This window comes from Bombina bombina, chromosome 11 (genome assembly GCF_027579735.1).
Source record: "Bombina bombina isolate aBomBom1 chromosome 11, aBomBom1.pri, whole genome shotgun sequence".
NCBI classification, from domain to species: domain Eukaryota; kingdom Metazoa; phylum Chordata; class Amphibia; order Anura; family Bombinatoridae; genus Bombina; species Bombina bombina.
In genome coordinates, this window is record NC_069509.1 from 30,586,287 (window position 1) to 30,610,818 (window position 24,532).

The window sequence follows — 24,532 nt, forward strand, 5'->3', positions numbered from 1 at the left end:
GGTCCGAAGAAAGAAGATTGAAGATGCCGCTTGGAGGAAAACTTCGCCCCGATGGAGGACCTCTTCTTTGCCGCTTGGATGAAGACATCGCCGGATGGAAGACTTCTTCTTTGCCGCTTGGATTAAGACATCGCCTGGATTGGATGAAGAGTTCGGCCCGCCTGGGTGAAGACGACTCAAGGTAGGGAGATCTTCTGGGGCTTAGTGTTAGGTTTTTTTAAAGGGGGTTTGGGTGGGTTTATAGTAGGGGTATGTGGGTGGTGGGTTGTAATGTTGGGGGGTGGTATTGTGTGTGTTTTTACAGGCAAAAGAGCTGATTACTTTGGGGCATGCCCCGCAAAAGGCCCTTTTAAGGGCTGGTAATAGAGCTGTTAACTTTTGTAATTTAGAATAGGGTAGGGATTTTTTTTTATTTTAGGGGGCTTTATTATTTTATTAGGGGGCTTCGTATAGGTGTAATTAGCTTAAAATTCTTGTAATCTTTTTTTATTTTTTGTAATTTAGTGTTTGTGTTTTTTTGTAATTTAGTTTAGTGTATTTAATTGCATTTTAGTTTAGATATTAATTAATTTATTGATAGTGTAGGTGTATTTGTAGCTTAGGTTAGGATTTATTTTACAGGTAAATTGGTAATTATTTTAACTAGGTAGCTATTAAATAGTTATTAACTATTTAATAGCTATTGTACCTAGTTAAAATAAATACCAAGTTACCTGTAAAATAAATATAAACCCTAACATAGCTACAATGTAATTATTAATTATATTGTAGCTATCTTAGGGTTTATTTTATAGGTAAGTATTTAGATTTAAATAGGAATATTTTAATTAATAATATTAATATTAATTAGATTTATTTTAATAAGAATTTAGTTAGGGGTGTTAGAGTTAGATAGGGTTATTATACTTAATATATATATATATATATAATATAATAACGATATTAACCCTAATATAATTAGGGTTAATATAGTTAATATATATAATGTAATAACTATATTAACCCTAATATAATTAGGGTTAATATAGATGGCGGCGGTGTAGGGGGGTCAGATTAGGGGTTAATCTATTTAATATAGGTGGCGGCGGTGTAGGGGCATTAGATTAGGGGATAATACATTTATTATAGGTGGCGGCGGTGTAGGGGGATTTAGATTATAGCCAAAAGAGCTGATTACTTTGTGACAATGCCCCGCCAAAAGCCCTTTTAAGGGCTGGTAAAAGAGCTGATTACTTTGGGGCAAAGCCCCGCAAAAAGCCATTTTAAGGGCTGGCAATAGATCTGTTTACTTTGGGGTAATGCCACGCAAAAAGCCCTTTTCAGGGCTATTTGTAGGGTTAAACTTAGGTTTAGTGGTAGGGATAGTTTAGTATTTTAGGGGTTAATTAATTTAATATAGGTGGCGGCGGTATAGTGGGATTATATTAGGGGTTAATAATTTTAATATAGCTGGCGGCGGGGTAGGAGCTCACATTAGGGGGTAGTTAATGTAGGTGGTGGCGGTGTAAGGGGCTCACATTAGAGGGTAGTTAATGTAGGTGGCGGCGGTGTAAGGGGCTCACATTAGGGGGTAGTTAATGTAGGTGGCGGCGGTGTAAGGGGCTCACATTAGGGGGTAGGTAATGTAGATGGCGGCGGTGTAGGGGCTCACATTAGGGGGTTATACATTTAATGTAGGTGGCGGCGGGGTCCGGGAGCGGCGGTTTAGGGGTTAAATACTTTATTAGGGATTGTGGCGGGGGATCGCGGTTGACAGGTAGATAGACATTGCGCATGCGTTAGGTGTTAGGTTTTATTTAGCAGTTCGCGGTTGACAGGTAGATAGACATTGCGCATACGTTAGGTGTTAGGTTTTATTTTGCAGGTAGTTTTGGGAGTTACGGGGCTCCAATAGACAGCGTAAGGCTTGCTACGCCTGCAATTTGTGGCGAGGTGAAAATGGAGTAGGATTTCTCCATTTTCGCCACGTAAGTCCTTACGCTGTATATTGGATACCAAACTGTGCTGGTTTGGTATACCTGTCTATGGGCCAAAAAACTATGGCCGAAGGCAGAAATATACGAGCGTAACTTCTAGGTTACGCCGTATATGTGATACCAAACCAGCGCAAAATTTGGCGTCGCTGGCTTTTGCGGGCGACGCTGCATATCGGATCGAGGCCATGGTGCCTGAATGTTGACTGGCTACACTACAGTACTTTACCTTCATGGTGTCTGAATGTTGACTGGCTACATTACAGTACTATACCTTCATGGTGTCTGAATGTTGACTGGCCATAACACTACAGTACTTTACCTTCATGGTGTCTGAATGTTGACTGGCTACACTACAGTACTTTACCTTCATGGTGTCTGAATGTTGACTGGCTACACTACAGTACTTTACCTTCATGGTGTCTGAATGTTGACTGGCTACACTACAGTACTTTACCTTCATGGTGTCTGAATGTTGACTGGCTACACTACAGTACTTTACCTTCATGGTGTCTGAATGTTGACTGGCCATAACACTACAGTACTTTACCTTCATGGTGTCTGAATGTTAACTGGCTACACTACAGTACTTTGCCTTTATGGTCTGAATCATTCCTGCTTTTTCTCTTTCTCATAGAATGAGACTCACAACTCCATTACACTGGCATGAGTACACCTGAGCTTGGGTGGGGAGCTTTAACTAATGGGAAATGGTCAGTCTCCCTTTTTTTAAATACAAATCCACAAATTTGGTTTAGCACACGTGTTCTTTCATGTACAAGGGAAGTGACACCATGGGGATAGCCCCAGCTATCCCCAAGGGTACAGAGCCCCTGTCTGCGCTCCCTAAAGACTCTACTGTTCAGGGATGCTTACAACCTACGCTAACCTTTCTTTATACCAGTTCCTCTCCTCCATTACTATCCCCTTGAACTCCCTTAGCATGTAAGGCTAAGAGCCATGCTGTTTGCAGATCTCCTTCATAACAGCTGACTACAACAGTGCGACTCTCGGCAGGGCCCTCTACCCATTTGACCCCTATAAATGTTACCTTGTATGCCGCCTATGTTTATAGCTCTGTGGAATCTGTTGGCGCTCTACAAATAACCGATAATAATAATAATGAGTTGGCATTAAGGGGGAAGGACAACCCAGGTTTCCATTGCTGTACAATAAACCTGATTACAAAAAGTTGTCCTGAAATGAGAGTTATGAGTTAAACTGTGTAAAATACAAAAAAACTGTCTTAGCATTTCCTTTAATCTTTCAACAAACTATAAAATGACTGCTTCATCTCCACTATTGTGTTTGATGTATGTATTCAAAGACACAAACATCACGTTATAAGCAACAAGTCTTCCTCCCATTTTACTTTATAACTTATGTACATATTTTGGAGCTATTGATATTGTGATAGATTTATTGTGATTGTATTCCTGAAATGACAGACCGCCCCGGAGGATCCAGCATAGATTTATTGTGATTGTATTCCTGAAATGATAGACCGCCCCGGAGGATCCAGCATAGATTTATTGTGATTGTATTCCTGAAATGATAGACCGCCCCAGTGAATCCAGCATAGATTTATTGTGATTGTATTCCTGAAATGATAGACCACCCCGGAGGATCCAGCATAGATTTATTGTGATTGTATTCCTGAAATGACAGACCGCCCCAGTGAATTCAGCATAGATTTATTGTGATTGTATTCCTGAAATGATAGACCACCCCGGAGGATCCAGCATAGATTTATTGTGATTGTATTCCTGAAATGATAGAAGGCCCCGGAGGATCCAGCATAGAGTTATTGTGATTGTATTCCTGAAATGATAGACGGCCCCGGAGGATCCAGCATAGAGTTATTGTGATTTTATTCCTGAACTGATAGACCACCCCAGTGAATCCAGCATAGATTTATTGTGATTGTATTCCTGAAATGATAGACTGCCCCGGAGGATCCAGCATAGAGTTATTGTGATTGTATTTCTGAAATGATAGACCGCCCCAGTGAATCCAGCATAGATTTATTGTGATTGTATTCCTGAAATGATAGACCACCCCGGAGGATCCAGCATAGATTTATAGTGATTGTATTCCTAAAATGATAGACGGCCCCGGAGGATCCAGCATAGAGTTATTGTGATTGTATTCCTGAAATGATAGACGGCCCCGGAGGATCCAGCATAGAGTTATTGTGATTGTATTCCTGAAATGATAGATGGCCCCGGAGGATCCAGCATAGATTTATTGTGATTGTATTCCTGAAATGATAGACCTCCCCGGAGGATCCAGCATAGATTTATTGTGATTGTATTCCTGAAATGATAGACCTCCCCGGAGGATCCAGCATAGATTTATTGTGATTGTATTCCTGAAATGATAGACCGCCCCAGTGAATCCAGCATAGATTTGTGATTGTATTCCTGAAATGATAGACCACCCCGGAGGATCCAGCATAGATTTATTGTGATTGTATTCCTGAAATGATAGACCTCCCCGGAGGATCCAGCATAGATTTATTGTGATTGTATTCCTGAAATGATAGAACCGCCCCAGTGGATCCAGTATAGATTTATTGTGATTGTATTCCTGAAATGACAGACCGCCCCAGTGAATCCAGCATAGATTTATTGTGATTGTATTCCTGAAATGATAGACCACCCCGGAGGATCCAGCATAGATTTATTGTGATTGTATTCCTGAAATGATAGATGGCCCCGGAGGATCCAGCATAGAGTTATTGTGATTGTATTCCTGAAATGATAGACCGCCCCAGTGAATCCAGCATAGATTTATTGTGATTGTATTCCTGAAATGATAGACCGCCCCAGTGAATCCAGCATAGATTTATTGTGATTGTATTCCTGAAATGATAGACCGCCCCGGAGGATCCATCATAGATTTATTGTGATTGTATTCCTGAAATGATAGACCACCCCGGAGGATCCAGCATAGATTTATTGTGATTGTATTCCTGAAATGATAGACGGCCCCGGAGGATCCAGCATAGAGTTATTGTGATTGTATTCCTGAAATGATAGACGGCCCCGGAGGATCCAGCATAGAGTTATTGTGATTGTATTCCTGAACTGATAGACCGCCCCAGTGAATCCAGCATAGATTTATTGTGATTGTATTCCTGAAATGATAGACTGCCCCGGAGGATCCAGCATAGAGTTATTGTGATTGTATTCCTGAAATGATAGACCGCCCCAGTGAATCCAGCATAGATTTATTGTGATTGTATTCCTGAAATGATAGACCACCCCGGAGGATCCAGCATAGATTTATTGTGATTGTATTCCTAAAATGATAGACGGCCCCGGAGGATCCAGCATAAAGTTATTGTGATTGTATTCCTGAAATGATAGACGGCCCCGGAGGATCCAGCATAGAGTTATTGTGATTGTATTCCTGAAATGATAGATGGCCCCGGAGGATCCAGCATAGATTTATTGTGATTGTATTCCTGAAATGATAGACCTCCCCGGAGGATCCAGCATAGATTTATTGTGATTGTATTCCTGAAATGATAGACCTCCCCGGAGGATCCAGCATAGATTTATTGTGATTGTATTCCTGAAATGATAGACCTCCCCGGAGGATCCAGCATAGATTTATTGTGATTGTATTCCTGAAATGATAGACCACCACGGAGGATCCAGCATAGATTTATTGTGATTGTATTCCTGAAATGATAGACCTCCCCGGAGGATCCAGCATAGATTTATTGTGATTGTATTCCTGAAATGATAGAACCGCCCCAGTGGATCCAGCATAGATTTATTGTGATTGTATTCCTGAAATGATAGACCGCCCCAGAGGATCCAGCATAGATTTATTGTGATTGTATTCCTGAAATGATAGCCCGCCCGGAGGATCCAGCATAGATTTATTGTACCAGGATACAAGTTAATGCAATGTTTAGATATTCTGGCAATAAAAACTTGTATTCTTTGTCATTTATTATTCCAGTATATAGACATAAAATTCAATTTTTTTCTTTCATGATTCAGATTTTAAACAACTTTCCAATGTACTTCTATTATCAAATTTTCATCATTTTCTTGTTATCCTTTGTTGAAAATCAGAAGGTAAGTTCAGGAGTGTGCACATGTTTGCAGTACTGTATGACAAAAGTTTTGTAACAATGTTATACATTAGCAAGAGCACTAGATTGCAGCAGTTTTATAACAATGTTATACATTAGCAAGAGCACTAGATGGTAGCAGTTTTGTAACAATGTTATAGATTAGCAAGAGCACTAGATGGCAGCAGTTTTATAACAATGTTATACATTAGCAAGAGCACTAGATGGCAGCAGTTTTATAACCATGTTATACATTAGAAAGGGCACTAGATGGCAGCAGTTTTATAATAATGTTATACATTAGCAAGAGCACTAGATGGCAGCAGTTTTATAACAATGTTATACATTAGCAAGAGCACTAGATGGCAACAGTTTTATAACAATGTTATACATTAGCAAGGGCACTAGATGGCAGCAGTTTTATAATAATGTTATACATTAGCAAGAGTACTAGATGACAGCAGTTTTATAACAATGGTATACATTAGCAAGAGCACTAGATGGCAGCAGTTTTATAATAATGTTATACATTAGCAAGAGTACTAGATGACAGCAGTTTTATAATAATGTTATACATTAGCAAGAGCACTAGATGACAACAGTTTTATAATAATGTTATACATTAGCAGGAGCACTAGATGACAGCAGTTTTATAACAATGTTATACATTAGCAGGAGCACTAGATGACAGCAGTTTTATAACAATGTTATACATTAGCAAGAGCACTAGATGGCAGCAGTTTTATAACAATGTTATACATTAGCAAGAGCACTAGATGGCAGTAGTTTTATGAATTTATCCACCAATCAGCAAGAATAACTGAGGTTATTCACCAAAAATGGGCCGGCATCTCAACTTACATTCTTGCATTTCAAATAAAGATACCAAGAGAATGAAGAAAATTTGATAATAGGAGTAAATTAGAAAATTGCATGCTCTATCTGAATCATGAAAGAAAAAATTTGGGTTCAGTGTCCCTTTAAATAATGATCTCTACCCTTTATTTCAATTCCTGTACTGCTGCTTTAAGACCTTATAGCTTTATTTTTTCCTTATTTTCTAATCAACTTCTAATAAAAAAAATTGTTTTTCCTTGTTTAGTTGTTTTTCTTTTTAAAGAAACATGAAACCCAAACATTTTGTCTCATGATTCAGATAGAGCATGTGATTTTAAACAACTTTCTAATTTACTTCTATTATAATTTTTTCTATACGGCAGCAGTTTTGCATGAATGTTATCTATTTGAAGAGCACTAGATAGCAGCAATATTTCCTGCCATGCTGTGCTCCAGAAAACTACCTATGTATCACTTCAACAAAGAATATCATAAGAACAAAGCAAATTTGATAATAGATGTAAATTGGAAACTTTTGTAAATGTTTTGTCTAAATCACAAAAGATCGTTTTTAGGTTCATATCCTTTTAAGAGGAAAGAAATATGGATGTACCTGAACCCAAACGTTTTCAATAATGCTATAATATAAAGTTTGACTATAAATCTAGTTCAGTTCAGATACACTCACAATGGGAATAGCTAAGTTAAAGAAATGGAGAGGAGTGAATATCCACAAATCCACAGATAATCTTTACAATTGGATATTTGAAATGAAAAGTCTGAACCACTCATTGGCTTAAATTTAGAATTAGATCTTACAAGTTTTTTTTATGATTAACCATATAAAAGCTATTTAAAAGATGAAACTTTCATTATTCAGATAGAGCTTACAATTTATATATAAAAAAATCTAATTAAAGGGATTATAAACCCATTTTTTTTCATGATTCAGTTGCAATTTTAAGCAACTTTCTAATTTACTCCTTTTATCAATTTTTCTTCGTTCTCTTGCTATCTTTATTTGAAAAAGAAGGCAGCTAAGGAGCCGACAGCACCCTGGACAGCATTTATCTACCAATCAGCAAGGACAACCCAGGTTGTGAACCAAAAATGGGCCGGCTTCTAAACTTACATTCTTGCTTTTTAAATAAAGACAGCTAGAGAATGAAGAAAGATTGATAATAGGAGTAAATTAGAAAGTTGCTTAAAATTGCATGCTCTATCTGACTCATGAAAGAAAAAATTTGGGTTCAGTGTTCCTTTAAGTTTAATGATTAAATTGTGCACAATAGCTCCTAGTGAGCATGTGCAATATTTCATAGTATATATGTATATGCATTTTCTGATTGGATGATGGCTGTCACATGATAAGGGGGCAGGAAAAATTAAACTGAAATTTGTCCCAAAAATATCTAATACTCATTAGAAATGAATTCCTATTGCTTGTATTTTTGTTATTCATTTGCTGATTAAAGGGACACTGAACCCAATTTTTTTCTTTCGTGATTAAGATAGAGCATGCAATTTTAATCAACTTTCTAATTTACTCCTATTATCAATCTTTCTTTGTTCTCCTGCTATCTTTATATGAAAAAGAAGGCATCTAAGCTTTTTTTCTTGGTTCAAAACTCTGGACAGCAGTTTTTGATTGGTGGATGAATTTATCCACCAATCAGCAAGGATAACCTAGGTTGTTCACCAAAAATGGGCCGGCATCTAAACTTACATTCTTGCATTTCAAATAAAGATGCCAAGAGAATGAAGAACATTTGATAATAGGAGTAAATTAGAAAGTTGCCTAAAATTGCTGCTCTATCTGAATCACAAAAGAAAAAATTTGGGCTCAGTGTCCCTTTAAGTAATTCTACTATATTTATTGATTCTTTAAAGGAATATGAAACCCCAAAAAATGTATTTCATGATTCAGACAGAGCAGCAATTTAAAAAAAAAAACGTTCTAATTTACTTCTATATAATGTTTTCTTTGTTCTCTTGGTATCTTTGGTTGAAAAGCAGGATGTAAGCTTAGGAGCCCACCCATTTCTGGAGCACTTTATGGCTGCAGTTTTGCAAATAATATTATCCATTTGCAAGAGCACTATATGGCAGAACTATTTCCTGACATGTAGTGCTCTAGATAATACCTAGGTATCTGTTTAACACAGAATTTCATGGGAACAAAGCAGATTTGATAATAGAAGTCAATTGGAAACTTTTATTAAAATTGTATGTTCTGTCTGAATGACAGAAGAAAAATGATGGTTTTTTTCTATCCCTTTAAGGGAAATGTGAGCTTCCATTTGTCTACATCTTAGCTGTTTTCTAATAATAAAAAAAAAACTAAATTTGTCATATTCCTGAGCTTTAGACTTTTTAAAATACCCCTAGGAGGGCTGACTGTTATTATTATAAAGAAGAAGGATCTTTTAAATAACTATTTTATTTTAGAATATGACAAAATTATATTGAGAGAAAAGATTAATTATATTATCCCTAAGGTTTGTTTTTATTTGATTTTACTTTGTATTTTAGTAATATGTTGAATTAATTATATTATGTATCTGCATTTTTGTATATATTTTAATTCATATATATTTTATATATACACATTTATTATGTGAATATAGATGTTATATAAAAGTACACACATATATATTTTATATATACACATTTTGTATGTGAATATAGATGTTATATAAAAGTACACACATATATATTTTATATATACACATTTTGTATGTGAATATAGATGTTATATAAAAGTACACACATATATATTTTATATATACACATTTTGTATGTGAATATAGATGTTATATAAAAGTACACACATATATATTTTATATATACACATTTATTATGTGAATATAGATGTTATATAAAAGTACACACATATATAAGTGTACATATAGAGTACATGGATTAGTGTCACTCATTGGAACTCTATATAAGAAGATACAGTGTGGGAAAACCCCACAGGAGAGTTGCAACTAGTTGTGAGTAAATTTGGTCACATGAGGCCACCGTACCTCAGACTGTGCTATAGCTAGTTCCTTAGCTGAGCTGGAACCGTGTAGATCAGTGCTCTGGGCGGCTTGTGGTGTCTGTGACAGGAAGAGGCTCCGGTGATGAATGTGACCTCCAGCCTGTGAGTACTTTGTGAATAAGCTTTATTAGTAAAATACATTATATTGTTTAACAATGTAACATATAGGATTAGAAATTCCTTCACACAAGTGGCAGCAGCAGAGACTACAAGGATCCTCCTTATCTACACATGTTTAGAGCTGGTTAAAGGGCTGTCTGATGGAGAATTATATTAATGCATTGTGAGTTTTTATATATCAGGTAGACTTGTTTATTGGATTTAGCTGACATTAAAGGGACAGTAAAGTCAAAATTAAACTCATGATTCAGAAAGAACGTGCAATTTTAAACCACTTTTCCTCTGTTACAGAGGGATATATGGACAGGTACAGAGGGATATATATGGTCAGGTACAGAGGGATATATATGGTCAGGTACAGAGGGATATATATGGACAGGTACAGAGGGATATATATGGACAGGTACAGAGGGATATATATGGACAGGTACAGAGGGATATATATGGACAGGTACAGAGGGATATATATGGACAGGTACAGAGGGATATATATGGACAGGTACAGAGGGATATATATGGACAGGTACAGAGGGATATATATATGGACAGGTACAGAGGGATATATATATGGACAGGTACAGAGGGATATATATGGACAGGTACAGAGGGATATATATGGACAGGTACAGAGGGATATATATGGACAGGTACAGAGGGATATATATGGACAGGTACAGAGGGATATATATGGACAGGTACAGGGGGATATATATGAACAGGTACAGGGGGATATATATGGACAGGTACAGAGGGATATATATGGACAGGTACAGAGGGATATATATGGACAGGTACAGGGGGATATATATGGACAGGTACAGAGGGATATATATGGACAGGTACAGAGGGATATATATATGGACAGGTACAGAGGGATATATATGGACAGGTACAGAGGGATATATATGGACAGGTACAGGGGGATATATATGGACAGGTACAGGGGGATATATATGGACAGGTACAGAGGGATATATATGGACAGGTACAGAGGGATAATTATATGGACAGGTACAGAGGGATAATTATATGGACAGGTACAGAGGGATAATTATATGGACAGGTACAGAGGGATAATTATATGGACAGGTACAGAGGGATAATTATATGGACAGGTACAGAGGGATAATTATATGGACAGGTACAGAGGGATAATTATATGGACAGGTACAGAGGGATAATTATATGGACAGGTACAGAGGGATAATTATATGGACAGGTACAGAGGGATAATTATATGGACAGGTACAGAGGGATAATTATATGGACAGGTACAGAGGGATAATTATATGGACAGGTACAGAGGGATAATTATATGGACAGGTACAGAGGGATAATTATATGGACAGGTACAGAGGGATAATTATATGGACAGGTACAGAGGGATAATTATATGGACAGGTACAGAGGGATAATTATATGGACAGGTACAGAGGGATAATTATATGGACAGGTACAGAGGGATAATTATATGGACAGGTACAGAGGGATAATTATATGGACAGGTACAGAGGGATAATTATATGGACAGGTACAGAGGGATAATTATATGGACAGGTACAGAGGGATAATTATATGGACAGGTACAGAGGGATAATTATATGGACAGGTACAGAGGGATAATTATATGGACAGGTACAGAGGGATAATTATATGGACAGGTACAGAGGGATAATTATATGGACAGGTACAGAGGGATAATTATATGGACAGGTACAGAGGGATAATTATATGGACAGGTACAGAGGGATAATTATATGGACAGGTACAGAGGGATAATTATATGGACAGGTACAGAGGGATAATTATATGGACAGGTCCAGGGGGATAATTATATGGACAGGTCCAGGGGGATAATTATATGGACAGGTCCAGGGGGATAATTATATGGACAGGTCCAGGGGGATAATTATATGGACAGGTCCAGGGGGATAATTATATGGACAGGTCCAGGGGGATAATTATATGGACAGGTCCAGGGGGATAATTATATGGACAGGTCCAGGGGGATAATTATATGGACAGGTCCAGGGGGATAATTATATGGACAGGTCCAGGGGGATAATTATATGGACAGGTCCAGGGGGATAATTATATGGACAGGTCCAGGGGGATAATTATATGGACAGGTACAGAGGGATAATTATATGGACAGGTCCAGGGGGATAATTATATGGACAGGTCCAGGGGGATAATTATATGGACAGGTCCAGGGGGATATATGGGGTGCAGGAGCATTACACCATAGTATGTGATCAGTAGAACATTTAGTCATTGCATTCTGTATCACAAAGGTCATGTGACCTGCATGAGTATATTATAGGCAAATTAAATTCCTGTGCTAGTTTTGTTGCACCCACTTGCATGGAAAGGGTTACTTAAACCGTGAGCCACCAGAGGGTGCAGCTGATGGGCTTAAAGAAAGTTGTGGACATAGTTTTTTTTTTTTTTAATGCCTCGCTTGGGGAACCTTAAAGGGACAGTAAAGTAAAAATTAAACTTTCATGATTCAGATAGAACATACAATTCTTAACACATTTCCAATTGACTTCAGTTATCAAATTTGCTTCATTCTCTTGTTATCCTTTAGAAAAGCAAAGTCAAATGGAGAGAGCAGCACCACTGTCCGTGCACGGCCAAAGGGAGTAAACTGCTATTTCCCTGTGTTGTCCAAAATACACAGAGTGCCAGCACAATGGATTAAAATAGAAATTTTATTAAAGACCTTTGTAAAAATACAAGTTGCAACGTTTCGGGGTAACCCCCTTAATCATGCAATTTGATACACATAATGAATACCGTCTTATTTATACCCTTTCAATTTCGCGCCAATACAATGTTGCACTATGTGCATGGCGCCACCTAATGGTCAAAAACATTAAGTATATCTTAACTCTTTATGCTACTTAAACATTATATCCAAAAATTAAAAACAAAGTGTCACCTGTACAAGTAAATATTTCCAATGCACAATAACTATTTGTTGGTGTATTATTAAACATCTTTGTCAGTGACTATTAACACAATAGAATAAATTGCACATTATAGACTACTTTTTATACAGATAATGTGCCAATACCAAAATATAATGGCTACTCAGAAAGGATCTAGTTTAAAGTGATATATAGGGTAACCGTACAGTCTAATAATCTGCCTCTCTCTATATTTTTTCACAGGGGCAGCTGTGATTGACATCGGTTTTAGCCAATCATCAGCTCACCATGCGCCCCCTGTGAAATCGGACCTGCACGCTCCCGTGCTCTCAACTCACTCATTACTATGTACTGGGCATGCGCAATTCTTACGCTAATTGCGCATCTCTAAATGACAATACTAATAATAATGAGTTATGTTATGTTACCCTGATGTTGTTGCTACTAGCACCATTTTTTGCTTTGTCCATAACTGGAATTTCTGAATAAATGCACTAAACTGCTGCCGCTCGGGTGCTTGTCAAGTTTGTGTTTTGTCTACATTGCCATGCACATAGTGCAACATTGTATTGGCGCGAAATTGAAAGGGTATAAATAAGGCAGTATTCATTATGTGTATCAAATTGCATGATTAAGGGGGTTACCCCGAAACATCGCAACTTGTATTTTTACAAAGGTCTTCAATAAAATTTTCTATTTTAATCCATTGTGCTGGCACTCTATGTGTATCCTTTAGAAAAGAGCATACATAAGTAGACTCGGGATCAGCAATGCACTACCAGGAACTAGCTGCTAATTGGTGGCTGTACATAAATGCCTCATCTTTGGGTCACTCAGTGTGTTCAGCTAGCTCCTGTAGCACACTGTTGCTCCTTCAACAAAGGATACCAAGAGAACAAAGCACATTTTAACTGCACTCACGGCAGAACTTTTATTTTTCACCTAGAATAGTAGACAAGCCCTGAAATGGAGACTGTAGGGTGTGGATACTATAGGTGCAATCTGAGGTCTAAATAGCTGAACATTCTCTTCAACAAAGGATACCAAGAGAACAAAACTTTTTATAATAGTTGTTTAAAATTGTATGCTCTATATGAATTATGAAAGTTTAATTTTGACTTCACTGTCCCTTTAAAACATAGAGTGTATTTGAACTTAACTAGATTATATGCATCACCGGTTCCCAGGATACATCAATAGAAATAATAATGCTCTTATAAATACACAGTTGGATACTGGATAGACCAATAGAAAATAGCAGCCCATGAATCAATCCGTCTTTCTGTCCATCAATCTGTCTATATATCTGTCTTTCTGTCTATATATCCGTCTTTCTGTCCATCTATCTGTCTATATATCCGTCTTTCTGTCCATCTATCTGTCTATATATCCGTCTTTCTGTCCATCTATCTGTCTATATATCCGTCTTTCTGTCCATCTATCTGTCTATATATCCGTCTTTCGGTCCATCTGTCTATATATCCGTCTTTCGGTCCATCTGTCTATATATCCGTCTTTCTGTCCATCTGTCTATATATCCGTCTTTCTGTCAGTCTTTCTGTCCGTCTGTCTGTCTATATATCCGTCTGTCAGTCTTTCTGTCCGTCTGTCTGTCTATATATATATCAGTCTTTCTGTCCATCTGTCTGTCTATATATCCGTCTTTCTGTCCATCTGTCTGTCTATATATCCGTCTTTCTGTCCATCTGTCTGTCTATATATCCGTCTTTCTGTCCATCTGTCTGTCTATATATCCGTCTTTCTGTCCATCTGTCTGTCTATATATCCGTCTTTCTGTCCATCTGTCTATATATCCGTCTTTCTGTCCATCTGTCTGTCTATATATCCGTCTTTCTGTCCATCTGTCTGTCTATATATCAGTCTTTCTGTCCATCTGTCTGTCTATATATCTGTCTTTCTGTCCATCTGTCTATATATCCGTCTCACAATTTGTGCCTGATAATAAATAACGCACTCCTTGACAGAGCCAGTTATTATCCTTTCCTGCAAAGCTCTCTGTCAGGTTAAAGGGACATAAAACCCAACATTTTTCTTTCATGATTTGGATAGGGCATACCATTTTAAACAACTTTTCAATTTACTTCTATTTAATTTGCTTCCTTCTCTTGTTGTCCTTTGCTGAAGCCTTTAGGTAAGCTCAGGAGTAGCAAGGAACCTAGGTTCTAGCTGCTGATTGGTGGCTGCATATATATAACGATTGTCATTGCCTCACCCATGTGTTCAGTTAGAAACCAGTAGTGCATTGCTGCTCCTTCAACAAATGATACCAAGAGAATGAAACTAATTTGATAATAGAAATAAAATAGAAAGGTGTTTAAAATTGTATGTTCTACCTAAATCATGAGAGAATAAATGTGGGTTTTATGTTCCTTTAATTCAGCCTGAGAATGAAGAAGATCTTTGTGTCCCTGACGGGTTTATAACAAATGATATGTTGGTATGAAGCGTGGGTTGGCATTGCTTTTCATGTGCATACTCGGCTGTTAGAACTGTCAGTGTAACGTTAGAGTGTGAGCTCTGTGGGGTAAATACGCCCGTCATTTACATTCGTTATCACAATATTATAGACTTGTTAGTAGTTGTGCGCACTCTTGGCACTATAGAAATAAAATTAAATCGTGTTATTTCTTGCAGGTTTGGAGATGATCCTGGTATTTATTATTTAATTGGTCTTCGGAGTTTCTCATCTCGAGGGCTGTTGAGTTATGTGTAGCTAAGGAAGCTGCTTTGCCTCTTACCTGTTCTTGTATGAACACAGAAATGCTTTGATTATGGTTCTGCCCAGAACTGTTAGTGTCGCATACCTGGGTGCAAGGGTGACGCAGTTATCTGATCTCCAGTCTTTATTTACCCATAATCTTCAGTGTAATGTTACTGGTAGGAATATTATATTGGGCTTGTGCTGCAGCTGAGAAACACTGACCGGGTGACTTAACCATTTTATTCTTGAACCTTTTTGTTGACCATTCATTCTCAGTCTGATCTCCTTATTGTAGACAGCTATGGCGGAGTTGATTACGGATCAAGAGGAGGAGAAGCGAGATGGGACACACTCTACATTAGAGAAAGCGCACTGCACTTCCACCACTGCCAAGAATCTCGCCATCCTCAAGGAGCGTTCCTTTGACATTAATTTTGAAGTTGGAGATGAATATGATATTATTGAGACAATTGGGACTGGAGCATATGGGGTGGTGTCATCTGCTCAGAGAAAAGATACCGGTGAGTGCTTATAGTTATGGACATATTACGGCCTCGGCACATATAGTCTATTCCTAGACGTTCAAAATGTACGGGAGAAGCAGATTTTGTGAGGTTGTGCAGTTTCCGTGCCTGGCTCCCCACTTTTGTATATTTTATTAGAAGAAGCAGCCTGTTGCCATACTGCTGAGCTATCTCACAACCTGTGGTATAGTAGGAGTTCTGCATGGTTCCTCCTTGTCTTCTAAACAGTTATCAATACTGCCTCACTGGACCAGGGGGTAGTTAAAGGGACATTAAACACTTTGAGATGGTAATCTAAAATAACTGTGTGTATATATATATATATATATATATATATATATAAAAATCTGCTTTATGCGTTCATTATTTATTTTGCCCCCCTTTCCTGTAATTCCACTCTGACATTGTGAGCTTTTCAGTTGCTGTTAGAAATGGAAGTGCAGAACACTGTTATATTCCACACAGCCATTGGCTGCACACTCTAGTGACCTATTTATAACTCTCCCTAATTGGCCACTGCTGAGAAGGTAACCTAAGTTACAATATGGCAGCTCCCATTGTTTTATAAACACAACAACTTTACACTTATTTTGTCAGTATTTAACCCTTTAAGGACACAGCTTTCAGTTTGCTCAATTGTTTTATGATGGAAAAATTCCGTCATATGTCCTTAAGAGGTTAATCAGCTAATGAATCTATAAACTACACCTACGTGTTATTCTCAGACTAATCTTTTCTTTGCCTCGTTTTACCGAGCATTTATTTAGTTTAATGTCCCTTTAATAACACCACTGATTATATTTCATATCGATTGCACAATGGAAGCCTTTACTTCAAGTCATTTTTAAATGTTCAGATATTTAGACCTTACCCTAAAGTTTTTCTTTCATGAATCAGATATAGAATACAATTTTAAACAACTTTCCATTTTACTTGTATTATCAGATTGGCTTCATTCTCTTGGTATCCTTTGAAGCAGTGCACTACTGAGAGCTAGCTGAGCACATTGAGTGACCCAATATGAGGCATTTATGTGCAGCAACCATTTAGCTCCCAGTAGTACATTGCTGCTCCTAAACCTACCTAGTTATGCTTTTCAACAAAGGATACCTAGAGCAAAAAGCAAGTTCATGCTCTATTTGAATCCTGAAAATGTAATTGGGGCTTTACTGTTCCTTTTTTTTTTTTTTTTTTTTTTTTTTTTTTTTTTTTAAAAACAGTTTATAGTCACTCTGGCGTTCTACCCAATGTCACTGTGCACGCTTGCAAGGCTTAAAAAAAAAAAAAAAAAATTGTTTTTTTTTTTTGCTTTGATTCTTCCTAAACTCATCTCATGGTCATAGGTCAAAAGGTCGCCATTAAGAAAATCCCAAACGCCTTTGATGTGGTGACAAACGCAAAGCGCACCCTGCGGGAGCTAAAGATTCTCAAGCACTTCAACCATGACAACATCATCGCTATTAAAGACATCCTAAAGCCGGTTATATCCTACTCTGACTTTAAATCTGTGTAAGTTTCACAAGATTATTTTTTTTATACCATTAAGTTCAGTTGCACAGGTGTTGCTGCTTCAGAAAAGTGTTCTCGCCCAGGTCTGATCATCAAACCGCGCTGGCAAGGAGATCATATTGTTAGCATTATTTTGTACCGTATGTGCCTCTTTATATAGTGAGAGAAACGGCTCTAAAGCTAACATTTCCCTTTATAAAATACTTTGTGACCTTGCGGTACTGAATACACTGCTTAAGTAATCTTACCAGACCACATAACTGTAGAGAATCTGGCCCTAGGAATTAAACCACAATTTTGAACAAATTTCTATTATCTAAATGTTTGTTTTTTGAGAACCTTTGTTGAAAAGCAGGATGGTAAGTTCAGGAGTGTGCACGTGTCTGCAGCAGTTTTGCAACAATGTTCTAGATTAGCAAGAGCACTAGATGGCAGCAGTTTTATAACAATGTTATACATTAGCAGGAGTACTAGATTGCAGCAGTTATATAATAATGTTATACATTAGCAAGAGCACTAGATGGCAGCAGCTTTATAACAATGTTATACATTAGCAGGAGTACTAGATGGCAGCAGTTTTATAACAATGTTATACATTAGCAAGAGCACTAGATGGCAGCAGTTTTATAACAATGTTATACATTAGCAAGAGCACTAGATGACAGCAGCTTTATAACAATGTTATACATTAACAAGAGCACTAGATGGCAGCATTTTTATAACAATGTTATACATAAGCAGGGGCACTAGATGGCAGCAGTTTTATTATAATGTTATACATTAGCAGGAGCACTAGATGGTAGCAGTTTTATAACAATGTTATACATTAGCAAGAGCACTAGATGGCAGCAGTTTTATAACAATGTTATACATTAGCAGGAGCACTAGATGGCAGCAGTTTTATAATGTTATACATTAGCAAGAGCACTAGATGGCAGTAGTTTTATAGCAATGTTATACATTAGCAAGAGCACTAGATGGCAGCATTTTTATAACAATGTTATACATTAGCAAGAGCACTAGATGGCAGTAGTTTTATAACAATGTTATACATAAGCAGGGGCACTAGATGGCAGCAGTTATATAATGTTATACATCAGCAAGAGCACTAGATGGCAGCAGTTATATAATGTTATACATCAGCAAGAGCACTAGATGGCAGCAGTTTTATTATAATGTTATACAGTAGCAGGAGCACTAGATGGCAGCAGTTTTATAATAATGTTATACAGTAGCAGGAGCACTAGATGGCAGCAGTTTTATAACAATGTTATACAGTAGCAGGAGCACTAGATGGCAGCACTATTTCCTATCGTGTAATGTGTCAGACATGTGCACGATACCTAGATATCTCTACAAAAAAATAAGAGAACATAGCAAATTAGATAATATAAATAAATTGGAAAATGTTTTAACCCCTTAACGACATGCGTCGTACAGGGTACGTCGCACAAAACCTGGTCTTTAAAGACCAGCGACGTACCCTGTACGAGACTGGGGTTGAAAGCGGCTGGAAGCGATCAGGATCGCTTCCAGCCGCTTTCCGGTTATTGCAGTGATGCCTCGATATCGAGGCATCACTGCAATAACATTTTACCCCATCCGATGCAGAGAGAGCCACTCGTTGGTGGGTGGGAGCCGACGTGGGAGGCGGGTGGGCGGCCATCGGTGCATTACGTAATGCAGCGGTGGGTGGGATCGTGGGCGGGCTCGCTGGGGGCGCGCACAGGCGCGCGCGCGGGGGAGGTGGGCGGGCGCGTGCACGGGGAGTGGGAGGGCGCGTGCACGGGGAGGGAGCGGGTGGGAACCATTACACTATGGAACAGATTTTCTATATTTAGAGGGAGAGAGGGGGGTATAAAAACATTTTATATATATATATAATCTAAGAGATCTGGGAGGGGGTGGGGGTTTAGTCTTGGGGGGGAAGCTACACTACAGAAAAGTGGGGGGAAAAATAAAAAATATATATTTTTTTTTGTAAACTGGGTACTGGCAGACAGCTGCCAGTACCCAAGATGGCTCCCAATAATGTAGAGGGGGAGGGTTAGAGAGCTGTTTGGGGGGGGATCAGGGAGGTTTGGGGCTAAGGGGGATGCTACACAGCAGCATATGTAAATATGCTAAAAAAAATAATAATAAAAAAAAAAAGATACCTTTTTATTTTAGTACTGGCAGACTTTCTGCCAGTACTTAAGATGGCGGGGACAATTGTGGGGTGGGGGAGGGAAGAGAGCTGTTTGGGAGGGATCAGGGGGTCTGCTGTGTTAGATGGGAGGCTGATCTCTACACTGAAGCTAACATTAACCCTGCAAGTTCCCTACAAGATCCCTAATTAACCCCTTCACTGCTAGACATAATACACGTGTGATGTGCAGCGGCATTTAGCAGCCTTCTAATTACCAAAAAGCATCGCCAAAACCATATATGTCTGCTATTTCTGAACAAAGGGGATCCCAGAGAAGCATTTACAACCATTTGTGCCATAATTGCACAAGCTGTTTGTAAATAATTTCAGTGAGAAACCTAAAATTGCGAAAAAATTTACGTTTTTTAAAATTTGATCGCATTTGGCGGTGAAATGGTGGCATTAAATATACCAAAATGGGCCTAGATCAATACTTTGGGTTGTCTACTACACTACACTAAAGCTAAAATTAACTCTACAAGCTCCCTACATGCTCCCTAATTAACCCCTTCACTGCTGGGCATAAAACACGTGTGGTGCGCAGTGGCATTTAGCAGCCTTCTAATTACCAAAAAGCAACAGCAAAGCCATATAAGTCTGCTATTTCTGAACAAAGGGGATCCCAGAGAAGCATTTACAACCATTTATGCCATATTTGCACAAGTTGTTTGTAAATAATTTCTGTGAGAAACCTAAAGTTTGTGAAAAAATTTGTGAAAAATTGAACAATTTTTTTTATTTGATCGCATTTGGCGGTGAAATGGTGGCATGAAATATACCAAAATGGGCTTAGATCAATACTTTGGGATGTCTTCTAAAAAAAAATATATACATGTTAAGGGATATTCAGGTATTCCTGACAGATATCAGGGTTCCAATGTAACTAGCACTCATTGTGAAAAAAAAGTGGTTTTGAAATAGCAAAGTGCTACTTGTATTTATTGCCCTATAACTTGCAAAAAAAGCAAAGAACATGTAAACATTGGGTATTTCTAAACTCAGGACAAAATTTTGAAACTATTTACCATGGTTGTTTTTTGGTGGTTGTAGATGTGTAACAGATTTTGGGGGTCAAAGTTAGAAAAAGTGTGTTTTTTTTCCATTTTTTCCTCATATTTTATAATTTTTTTTAATAATAAATTATAAGATATGATGAAAATAATGGTATTTAGAAAGTCCATTTAGTGGCGAGAAAAACGGTATATAATATGTGTGGGTACAGTAAATGAGTAAGAGGAAAATTACAGATAAACACAAACAACGCAGAAATGTAAAAATAGCCCTGGTCTTTAAGGGAAAGAAATTGAAAAATGGCCTTGGTCCTTAAGGGGTTAAAAGTGTTTGCTACGTCCGAATCATGGAAGAAAAATGTTGGGCTTCATGTCCCTTTAATGTTTTACATGACTGATGTCTGTCAGATCTTAAATAAATTTATTTATTTTATTGCTAACAATACGATACAGTAGGAAGAAAAAAGGGACTTTTCTAAAGGCAAATTTGTTGGTGTTGAGGTTCATTTTAGGATTCAGTATAATCTGTATATGAGTAATACATCTCAAACTGTTGTTTGTTCTGGTTTGCTATCAGTATAGGTTCCAAATGGTAAAAACTTTGCATTGGAATGCAGTGATGAAATGTAGTAATTTGTTAGTTTTACATGAATACTCCTTGGTAAGTTTTTGTTTAAACCAATCAGGACTGCCGTATGCACATAGCCTCCAGTCACCAACAGTGTCTAGAATTGGTTGATAAAACAACTGCATCTATGTAGACAGAGGAAGATGAAATACACCTCTGTAAATCTAACGTCCTTCCTTCTATTTTCAGGTATGTGGTTCTTGATCTCATGGAGAGTGATCTACATCAGATCATTCACTCTTCACAACCTCTCACACTAGAACATGCCCGATACTTCCTCTACCAGCTGCTGCGTGGGTTGAAGTACATTCATTCGGCAAATGTCCTCCACCGCGACCTGAAACCCAGCAACCTCCTCATCAATGAGAACTGTGAGCTGAAGATTGGGGACTTTGGGATGGCTAGGGGACTTTGTACCAAACCTGATGAGTACAAGTATTTTATGACTGAATATGTAGCCACTCGCTGGTATCGAGCCCCAGAGCTCATGCTGTCTCTCCACGAGTATACACAGGCTATTGACATGTGGTCTGTGGGATGTATTTTCGCAGAAATGTTAGGGCGAAAGCAACTCTTCCCAGGCAAGAATTACATCCACCAGCTACAACTTATCATGACTGTTCTGGGTACACCTTCCACCCAGGTAATCAGAGCGATTGGGGCAGAGAGAGTGCGAGCGTACATCCAGAGTCTTCCCTCACGCCAATCTGTGCCCTGGACCAGCTTGTACCCACAGGCTGACCGAAAAGCCCTGGACCTGTTGTCCAAAATGTTGAGATTTGACCCACGGGAACGGATTTCGGTGCGAGAGGCTCTTCGTCATCCTTTCCTGTCCAAGTATCATGATCCTGATGATGAACCAGAGTGTGTCCCAGCCTTTGATTTTGATTTTGACAAGAAGATTTTGACCAAAGAGCAGATTAAAGAGGCAATAGTTTCTGAAATAGACAACTTCCATCGCAGGCGAGAGGGAATCAGACGTCAAATCAGCTTTAAGCCTGCACTAACGCCAGCTATTGAGGGATCTGTTGGTGATGTTGTTCGGGAGAGTGACTTTCATTCGCCTCCTCTCCCCCCTCCAACACAATTAGATGTGGACATGCCAAGTGCCAACTCAGCCAGGGAAAGGGTGGACTTTCTGATGGAGTCTCCCATAGCTCCACAGAAAACGGAGACCATTGATCTGACCTCTCCTGTAGATAGTGCCGAGACAGAGGCACATGGGGAATACGAAAAGACTAAAGAGGATGTCCCAGTGGTGAAAGCAGACCCCGAACCTGTGCCAAAAAAGGAAGGAGCCATCTCAAATGATACCAAAGCAGCGCTAATTGCCGCCATTATACGGTCATCCCAGCGAAACAGGAGCAAAGGTAAAAGGAAGAACAAAACTCAGCTCTAATTTATTCAATTTGTAACAAATAGTGCATTTTTCTTTAAAGTGAAAGTAAATCCTAGCGTTTTACAAACGCTAGGATTGACTTTTTAAAAAATAAAGGGGACTTTCATTCATGAAGTATAAGATACTTCATGTAGAAAGCTCCTTTATTTGCTTTAACCAATCGCTGTTTTTTCGCTGTTAAAGCAGCCCACGGCTTAAAAATTTTTTTTCCTAACAGGTGACTTTTTCACCTCTTGGCCGATAGCTGTGCGGTAAATTCGGCTTGGCGCCCATAGGAGCCGGATTTACCGCACAGCTATTGGCTAAAAGGTGAAAACCTCACTTCTTAGCAAAAAATTTTTTTTTAGCCGTGTGCTGCTTTAGCAGCTAAAACGGCGATCAGTTAAAACAAATAAAGGAGCTTACTACATGAAGTTTCTTATACTTCATGAATGAAAGTCCCCTTTATTTGTTTCAAAAGTCAATCCTAGCGTTTGTAAAACGCTAGGATTTACTTTCACTTTAACACTCATTTACAGGAACATAATAGTAAAATGCTCTAATGTGCTAGCACTTTACTACGGTGTGTCTCTAACTATGTGTTTAAAGGGACATAGAAGTCAACATTCAAGTGCACTAATAATTAAAAAAAAACCAACTGATTTTTACCTTTCCCTGATCTTTGAAGAAACCCCCCCCCATAATAGCATACTGAGGTAGGCTCAGGTGTGTGCATGTGTTTAGAACACTACATTGTATAACATTGTTTCAAACGAAGCTGTCATATAGTGCTTGACACGTGCACGCTCTTGAACCTACCTCAGTATGCTCTTTTGGAAAGCAACTATAATTCATCGAAGGATAACAAGAGACATTTAAAAGTTAAATCTAAATTGACAGTTTTACTTACTTGCCCCTTTTAACCTATCTGCCTGGCCTGGACATGGGTTGGTGATTCGCAGCTACACACATATGGCTCCCCTGTTTGGCTGAAAATCCCATATCCAGTTCAGAGACTGAAGTACATTGCCGCTATGGCACACATGTGTATTTAAAACATTTAGCTCTGCAGGATCGGTTACCGCTGTACAAACAGATGATATTAGAGACCTGCAGTAGTTTGCTAGTAAAATGCTGTAGCCAGTTGGCCCCTGGGATTTTTCATGTGATGGTTTTGTACTTTGTAAAAACACAGTTCTCCAAATGTCTCCTTTGGCTCAAAACACATTTGATACATGAACCTTAACTTTTTTTTTCTTTAGTTAGTTTTGATATAACATTTTAAACCACTTTCCAATTTTCTTTTATTTATCTAATTTGCTTTGTTGTTTTGGTATCCTTTGTTGAGAAATGTACCTAGGCAGGTTCAGGAGCAGCAATGCAGTACTGGAATCTTGCTGTTGATTAGTGGCTGCACATATACCTCTTGTCATTGGCTCACTAGATGTGTTCAGCTAGCTCCCAGTTCTGCATTACTGTTCTTTCAACAAAGGATACCAAGGGCCGCTCATTAAAAGCTTGCCAGCATGAAGAGCAATCGCAACATATTTGCTTTTTCCCGAGCATTAAATGGC

The 24,532-nt window shown here is 38.3% G+C and overlaps 1 protein-coding gene across 1 annotated transcript in view; it reads left to right on the forward strand.

Annotated features, from left to right (window-relative positions):
* The first annotated feature begins 9,943 nt into the window (after positions 1 to 9,943).
* The window catches only part of LOC128642388 (mitogen-activated protein kinase 7), a 33,224-nt gene continuing 18,635 nt past the window's right edge, over positions 9,944 to 24,532 (forward strand). Inside the window, exons 1-4 of the mRNA XM_053695142.1 lie at positions 9,944 to 10,048; positions 16,017 to 16,242; positions 17,589 to 17,754; positions 21,770 to 22,950. Coding sequence (XP_053551117.1) covers positions 16,023 to 16,242; positions 17,589 to 17,754; positions 21,770 to 22,950 — 1,567 coding nt within the window. The 5' untranslated portion in view covers positions 9,944 to 10,048; positions 16,017 to 16,022. The remainder of the gene's footprint in view (positions 10,049 to 16,016; positions 16,243 to 17,588; positions 17,755 to 21,769; positions 22,951 to 24,532) is intronic.